General features: G+C 41.9%; 1 protein-coding gene across 1 annotated transcript in view; it reads right to left on the bottom strand.

Annotated features, from left to right (window-relative positions):
• ccdc57 (coiled-coil domain containing 57) overlaps window positions 1–9,097 on the bottom strand; it is a 159,129-nt gene that overhangs the window by 102,601 nt on the left and 47,431 nt on the right. The window contains 1 exon segment of the mRNA XM_048611036.1: window positions 8,439–8,493. Within this exon segment, the coding sequence (XP_048466993.1) occupies window positions 8,439–8,493 (55 nt within the window).

The raw sequence follows: 9,097 nt of genomic DNA on the forward strand, positions 1-9,097 counted from the left end.
GGAACTACTCAAGCTATTCATGAAACAAATGTTATCATTAAGTTAGAAAGGCTGATGGAGTTCAAAGCAGAAGGACACTGCCTATAAAGGAGGCATCTGATGTCTGCTGGTGCTGTAAGAAAATATAATTTGCCAGACCTGTTTGGTGGAATAAGAGTATTACAAGTTAGTTTAACATTTTAAGTCTGGGGACTCCAAGGAATAGGTTGTTTATTCAGTGATTATAGACAAGATGCAAGATAGTTTTTAGGGCGTGAAACAATTACATTTGTTCAGAATATAGTATGTTGCACCTTTAAAACGTGCAAGTTTGATCCTACACAATAAAATCACAAGAACTGCGGAAGCTGGAAATCAGAAACAGAAACAGAAATTGCTGCAAAAACTCAGCAGATCTGGCAACATCTGTGGGGAGAAAGCTGAGTTTTTCCGGAAACTTCTGTTTCTGTTTCAAGTTTTATCTAAGTTGATGGTAATACTGGATAAGTCCAATCATCCCAAAATGAAATCTGGCTTGATAGACCATAAGTTTTATTTTGCTATTTGTTTACTGCAAAGGTCAATTATTGAACATTGAGGGGAGGCGATAGCCTAGTGGTATTATTACTAGACTGTTTAATCTAGAAAACCAGGTAATTTAACATTTTTGAGAAGATTTGTAGCTCGTGTTGTGGATGAGGTTGTAGACTTGCTCGCTGAGTCAGTGTGTTTGGTTGCAGACGTTTCATCATCCTATTAGGTAACATCGTCAGTGTGCCTCCGGTGAAGTGTTGGTGTTCTGTCCCACTTGTTATTTATATGCCTTGGTTTGCTGGAGTGGTTGGCATTACTTCCAGTTCTGTCTTTCAGTAGTTTGTATATTAGGTCCAATTCAATGTGTTTGTTGATAGAGTCCTGGTTGGAATGCCAGGCCTTGTGTTCTTTAGATATCTGATAATCAGTCAGTCATTCAGGGTAGGTCATCTGGTAAAAACCGAAAGAACTGCGGATGCTGTAAATCAGGAACAAAAACAGAAGTTGCTGGAAAAACTCAGCAGGTCTGGCAGTATCTGTGAAGAAAAATCATAGTTAACGTTCTGGGTCCAGTGACCCTTCCTTATATATTCTTTCCAGTAAAACAACCAATCAAATCTATCTTTTAAACTTAAACAGTTCCCTCACCCAAATTTGTTGTCAGACTTCAGACCAAGTCACACGACTTCCTTCATTTTACCATAAATTTCAGTCCAAAAACCTAACCGCCTTATAAATCCCATGATGTAACTGCAAGTGTTGTGCTATGAACTTGGACACAGGAGCTACTGATAGAATTCAGCATGCAACATTTACAATATAATATTGAGCTGCAGGATTTAAAGCTGCGTAAGCTTTTCTTGTATTGTTCTCAAGGAGAGAACAAATGCATAGTGTAATCCTTTGTTGACTTAATGTAGTCCAGATCACTAATTATTGACTGCGGACAGGGAGCTGGCACTCTCGAATATATTCTCATGTGTGTGCGACTTTTACTTTGCCTAATTAGGCTCAATATATACACCATTGTGCTAGGCATCAATGTTCAATAAAAAATATATCTTTAAATGCATTTGGGGACAGGCATGAAATACAAACTACAGTTCATGAAGGAAAACTGTATAAGCTTTTTCTCTTCTATGTGATATATCATATACATCATTTTAAACAGTAAGCCCATAAATTATAAGGCAGAATTAAGCCATTCAGCCCATCATTCCAACAAAAGTCAGCTCCAGACTCCGAAACCTGGAACTCTGCTCCCCACTCTGTAATTGACTCCTTGACTTCCTGACCCATAGACCGCAATCAGTAAAGATAAGTGACAACACCTTCTCCACAATAATTCTCGACACCAGTGCCCTGCAAGGCTGCGTAGTCAGCCCCTTACAATATTCCTTATAGACTCACAAATGTATGGCCAATTCAGCTCTAACTCCACTTACAAATTTGCTGATGACACCACCGTAGTGGATCAGATCTCAAACAAAGAAGAGACAGAGTACAGGAAAGAGATAGAGAGCTTAGTCACATGGTGTAAAGACAACAATCTCCCCCTATAAATCAGCAAAACTAAGGAGCTGGTCATCAACTTCAGGAAGAGAAGTGCAGGTCACACTCCTGTCTGTATCAATGGAGGTGGTTGACAGCTTCAAGTTCCAAAGGATAAATATCACCAACAATCTATCCTGGTCCATCCACTTCAATGCTACAGTCAAGGAAGCACACTGACGCCTCTACTTCCTTGGAAGGCTAAGGAAATTCAGTATGTCCACAATGACTCTTAACAATTTTTATTGGTGCACCATAGAAAACATCTTATCTGGGCGAATCACACTTGATATGGCAATTCGTCTGGCCAAGACTGCAAAAAATTACAGAGTTGTGAAAGCAGCCCAGTCCATCACGTAAACCAGCCTTCCTTCCATTGACTCTGTGTACACTTCTCACTGCCTCAGGAAAGCTGCCAGCGTAATCAAAGACCCCTCCCATCTTGGTTATACTCTCTTCCACTGGGCAGAAGATACAAAAGTTTGAAAACACATACCAACAGAATCAAGAATAGCTTCTTCCCCACTGTAATCTGGCCAAAAAATGGACTTCTCACATATTGAAATTGATCTTTCTCTGTACCTTCTCTGTAGCTGCAACACTGTATTCTGCATTCTGTTCTATTACCCTGATGCACTTATGTAAGGTATGATTTGTCTGCTGAGCATGCAATACTTTTCACTGTATCGTGGTATATGTGGCAATAATAAATCAAATCAAATCAAATCAAACAATTTGATCATGGCTGATATGTTTCTCAACTCCATTCTCCTGCCTTCTCCCTATAACCCTGGATCCCATTACTTATCAAGAACCTATCTATTTCTGTCTTAAAAACACTCAAGACTTGGGCCCGCAGCCTTCTGCTGTAATGAGTTCCACAGATTCACCACCCTCTGGCTTTAGACCTATATTATTTTAAAATTAATGTGTCTCCTTAATGTGATGAAAACAGCAGGCATTACTGGCCAAGATTTTGTGTTCCCACACTCCTGGTTAGGTCAGAAACACTTATGGTAAACTCTGCAACTCAGTGCAGAGTATCTTGATATGCACTGCTGGCATATCCATATCCAGGAGCACTGAAGCATGACATTTTGGCAGTATGTCTGTGAGAAAGTAGAAGATACCTATCTTCAAAATCGGCGCTGCCTCGTGCTCCCACGAGGAGCTCGAACAGTTCATCCACTTCACCAACAGCTTCCACCCCAACCTTAAGTTCACCTGGACCATCTCTGATACCACTCTCTCCTTCCTGGACCTCTCTGTCTCCATCTTGGGCAACCACCTAGAAACCGATATCCATTTCAAGCCCACCAACTCCCACAGCTACCTAGAATACACCTCCTCCCACCCACCTTCCTGCAAAAATGCCATCCCCTATTCCCAATTCCTTTGCCTCCGCCGCATCTGCTCCGAGGATGAGGCATTCCACTCCCGTACATCTCAGATGTCCTCGTTTTTCAAGGACCGCAACTTCCTCCCCTCAGTGGTCAAGAACGCCCTCGATCGTGTCTCCCGCATTTCCCGCAACTCATCCCTCACACCCCGTCCACGCAATAACAACCAAAAAAGAATCCCCCTCGTCCTCACGTACCACCCCACCACCCTCCGGATCCAACATCCTCCGACACTTCCGCCATCTGCAATCCGACCCCACCACCAAAGACATTTTTCCCTCCCCACCCTTATCTGCTTTCCGGAGGGACCACTCTCTCCATGACTCCCTTGTCCGCTCCACACTCCCCTCCAGCCCCACCACACCTGGCACTTTTCCCTGCAACCGCAGGAAGTGCTACACCTGCCCCCACACCTCCTCCCTCACCCCCATCCCAGGCCCCAAGAAGACTTTCCACATCAAGCAGATGTTCACTTGCACATCTGCTAATGTGGTATACTGCATCCGCTGTACCCGTTGTGGCGTCTTCTACATCGGGGAAACCAAGCGGAGGCTCGGGGACCGCTTTGCAGAACACCTACGCTCGGTTCGCAATAAACAACTGCACCTCCCAGTCGCGAACCATTTCAACTCCCCCTCCCATTCCTCAGACGACATGTCCATCCTGGGCCTCCTGCAGTGCCACAACGATGCCACCCAAAGGTTGCAGGAACAGCAACTCATATTCCGCTTGGGAACCCTGCAGCCCAATGGTATCAATGTGGATTTCACAAGCTTCAAGATTTCCCCTCCCCCTACCGCACCCCAAAACCAGCCCAGCTCGTCCGCGCGTCCCTAACCTGTTCTTCCTCCCACCTATCCCCTCCTCCCACCTAAAGCCGCGCCCCATCTCCTACCTACTAACCTCATCCCGCCCCCTTGACCTGTCCATCCTCCCTGGACTGACCTATCTCCTCCCTACCTCCCCACCCACACTCACCTTTACTGGCTACATCCCCGCCTCTTCGACCTGTCTGTTTCCTCTCCACCTATCCTCTCCTCTATCCATTTTTTATCCGCCTCCCTCTCTCTCCCTATTTATTTCAGAACCCCCTTCCCCTCCCCCATTTCTGATGAAGGGTCTAGGCCCGAAACGTCAGCCTTCCTGCTCCTCTGATGCTGCTTGGCCTGCTGTGTTCATCCAGCTCTGCACCTTGTGGTCTCAGATTCTCCAGAATCTGCAGTTCCTACTATCTCGGAAACGTTATCTCTGATTTTTCTTCACAGATGCTGCCAGACCTGCCGATCTTTTCCAGCAATTTCTGTTTCAGTTCCTGTTTTACAGCATCCACAGTTCATTCGGTTTTTATCACAAGTATCTCACTTGACATCCATACATGAGCACTCCCAATGCAGGTTTCTGGTTAGCAATCATTTAATTAAAACACTAGTTGGCTCTTCCCTCATTAGTTTGAAGTAAGTGAAACTCACTGTGCTTCATTCCTATTGCTGTTTCACTCGAGATGGATTAAGAGGCCAAAACTCAATGAATGTAGATCCTATATGATCCTTGTGGATGAGCCACTCACCAGGTAAAAATCACTAAATCTCAGGTAGCCCACTTAACCGTTGCACAATACACAAACTATTTGAAGAGATTCAGGAGAAGAGCAAACAACTAAACTGTTTATCTAATTGCTACATTCATTATAATGCACTCTTGGGAAATCAGTCCTCGTGAAATTTAGTTTTATGATTATAAAACTATTGAACATTTTTATAAAACAACTTACTGTCTTAAAATGTGTTAAATGTTCAGTATTAAAATGACAAGGCAGCACAGAAATTCACAAAAACTCAGCTACTAAACCAATTACTGCTTGCATAATGCCATATTAAAGTGGATCAGCGAGAATCTGACCTACTTTAGCACACAAAAGCAAGCAGTCACTCTAATCTGAATCCAGTGCAAAAGTAGTGGACTGGTTTTTCTTTTATTTCTCTGCATTAATATCTTTCATTCTAACCTTCTGGAAAACAGGGTTCTATAATAATTTACGTTACGATCCTATTGGTGATTCAGTGTCAACATTATTCTGTGTACAACCACTACCTAGCGTCCAATTCCCCAACCCTAACTGTGAGACATTCAGCAACAGAATAAACACTAGCAAGCTCGGAAGAGCTGGGAACTGGTGCTTTACACATAGGGCCAATGTATTTTGAATAATACTTAATCATTGAAACTAAAAATAATGTTCCAGTAAAAGTTGATTCAGTGGCACTCTCTCATCTCTCAAGTCAGAAGGCCACGAGTTAAAGCCTCACTCCAGAATTTCATCACATCTGAGTTGCCACTTCAGTGCATTACTGAAATAGCAAATAATTATGAGAAGTGTGTTAAATTAAACAGATTGTTTATAAAGGAAGTAGGGCCTTTAATGTAAGATGTCCCAAGGTTTTGTTTAGGAATGTTATAAACTAAAATTTGACATGCCACAAGGGAATATTATGATTTACAATCAAAATTTGATGAAAGCGGTAGGATTTAAGGAAGTCTTAAAAGTGTGATAAAGGTGTATAATATTCTCATTATTTGGGAAGCTGCATTTTTAAAGTAGAAGTAAATACATTTTGCTTTCAGTTCTATGGAAGTTTTTTTAAAAATGTGATCAGAAAGTCATTTGGAACACTGAAGTAAATATATCATTTCTAAGGAAATGTGAGATTTCAGTGCCCAGCAGGATACCTATGGTGTTAACTTACAAAGGTGTTTATGAAGTGGAAATTTTATGACATACAGAGAAAACAGACCATCAGCCGCTAGTTTTCCAGTTCAGTTCAGAAGAACAATTTCACCCTACTGAAAGGGTTTTGAAAACTCTACACTGTGAGAGTTTAGGAAGAAGTTTCCACGTTGTCAAAACTTAGAAGGAATTTGGGCCTATGGAGTTAGGAGGAAGCCTGGACACCATCAAAAGTGGAAAGTGTCAGTTAAGTAAGAAAGTACAGAGTTAAAAATAGAAGTGATACTTCACTGGGCTTGACAATCTAGAAAGAATATTGCTGGGAAAAAGATTGGATTGTTCTTTTTGCTGTTGATGATAAAAATTTTTCTAAACTGTCATTTGTATAGCTTTAGAGAAAGTAGGAACTGCAGATGCTGGAGAATCTGAGATAACAAGGTGTAGAGCTGGATGAACACAGCAGGCCAAGCAGCATCAGAGGAACAGGAAGGCTGATGTTTCAGGCCTAGACCCTTAGCTTTTTTTTTCTTTTGTGCAATAAACTTTGATCAGATCTATTTTGTTAATGTGTTAAGGGCAGAAATCTGACTCAATGGTTTCACATATGGTGTTCCTGGAGAGATGAGCATATTCAAGAATGGTGGAGAAAGCTGGAAATTTAAAAGGACAGAGGGATCAAGATTTGTTCCTTTTTGAAAAAAAAAATCAGACTAAAGTCTTATTTATCTTTTAAGTGAGTGCAAAATATCCCATGAATGACTGCTAAAGGAACAAGGGAGTTCTGTCCTGGCTAACACTGATCCCTTAAATACTACTGCCAAAGCAGATTAACTGGTCATTTATATCGGTTTGCTGCACTTGTTGAGCACAAAGTGATTACCATGCTTGCTAGCCATGAAATTGTAAATGCTTAAAGGCATTTTGATGATGTTAAAAATGCGATATAAATTCAAAGCTTTTTCCTTTGCTTCTACATCTTTTAGGATAAGATGCAAGAAATTCAATGTTACATCAGTTATAATTTTTAAATTTTTCATCCCCATCCACACACTGAGCTTCCTTCTCTTCCCTTCGTACTCTAGGGATTTGTCCCGTGTCCCCTCTCCCATCGTTGAAGCCCAGTTCAAAACAGTGTGCGCTTCCCTGCACTTGTGCAGTAATGCTTGCACACGAGGTCACACAAAGTCAGCACTTGGAACGTGCATTGTCCAATTTTTAAATTTTCTACAGGCAAGCATTATTCACCAGATGAGAACGGATTTTATTGAACTGAATTAGTTTTATTATCGCATCTACGCCAATGAGTAAAGTGAAAAGTTTACAAGTCGTCATATGGCACCATCTTAAGTACAAGGTACCTAGGTAGAGACTCTTCAGTACAGGTTTTTAGGAGAAAAAAAATGAGAAAAATAAAGAAATAAAAAGTCCAGCATTACAGATCATAGGAATAAATTAGAAAATAGAAAGATTAAAAAAATTCAGAACAACAGTCCTTTCAACCCAGTCCGCACCAGCACCTCGCCTCCAGTCCATGCTGGGTCTCTACCCCAGACTGTGCCGGGCTTCACTTTAAGGCTCTCGAGGCTGGGAGACCACTCTAGAATAATCTTGAGGCCAGAAGTCTATGCTGAGGACCCGCCGGGCTGAAAGGCCACCATGGGCCACCGAAAGACTACCACACTAGCTGAGAGATCTCTACGCCAGGCTACCGAGATGCTGCCACGCCCAGCCGAGCCAAGTGGACACCTTGCTAAGTCTGCGCTGAGGCCCGGAGTTCAGGACGTCGCCAAGAAGAAAGGAGAGAACAGAAAATAAAACACAAGAGAAAAAGAAAGAAGAAAAAGCAAAGGACGGAGCAGACAAGCTCCAGCTGAAGTGTCCTATTCCGTTGCCCTCTAGGACTCTTGGCAGTTTTGGCATGGCAGCAGCAGCTAAGCCAAAGTCTCCAAGGGCATCGACACTGTTGTTGCTGTTCCTGGAGCGACTCTCCTCAAGTACTGGAACACCTTCCAGACACCTTACAGAAGCCCTGAAGCCATGCTTAAGACCCCAATTAGGACAGAAGATAAACTCTTATTTAAGTAATTTCTTCTTATCCTTATTATAAACACAAAATGGTGCTGGATTTAGTTCAGATATAGCTGGAAAATTGAGTAGTTTATAAAAACAGAAAGTGCTGGAGAAACTCAGCAGATCTGGCAGGCACTATGGAGAGTGAAACAGAGTTAATATTTCAAATCTGTTATGACTTTTCTTCAAAACTCTGTTCTTTCTTAGTTCAGATCTCCAGCACTTTATTTTTAACTCGCATGGTATATTTGACCAGTAAATTACTGCTGAGTATTCTCAGATATTTCAGGTTTATTGGCTATCAAACTTTAATATTGGTGCTCCCCAAATGGCTTAGCTAGTTAAATCAATAGGACATTGAACCATAAACATGCGAAAGACTTCAAGATCAGTCTTATTTCTGCATTAATTCATTATGGAGGTAGAATGCAGCTATAGATTGAAAGTCGAGAAATTGATTGAGAAATCGGCAGTGCCCCCAGATTATGGGGACGAAAGCCAGTCAGTCAGTTACCTACAGAATTTTAACAGGCTTGTCAGCGAAGACCATCAGTCATCCATTTGAATTCAGTGGCTGCTGTGAGTTTCTTTGCAGTGCAAGCAGCAAAAAGGCTCCCAAACTAATCAGGCTAACAAATTCTCACTGAGGCACACAAACTGGAATGCAGGCAGTAAATAACAGTGAAAAGTTACATATAAATCATTGTAAAATAAGTGAAAAAATGATTGGCACATCCCCCAAATGGAATTAAGGGAAAGAAGAAAAAGTAAAACAAGAATAATATTAAAACAGGCTGACGTTTCGGGCCTAGACCCTTCATCAGAAAAGGGGGAGGGG

Source organism: Rhincodon typus, chromosome 23 (genome assembly GCF_021869965.1).
Source record: "Rhincodon typus isolate 14 chromosome 23, sRhiTyp1.1, whole genome shotgun sequence".
Lineage (NCBI taxonomy): Eukaryota > Metazoa > Chordata > Chondrichthyes > Orectolobiformes > Rhincodontidae > Rhincodon > Rhincodon typus.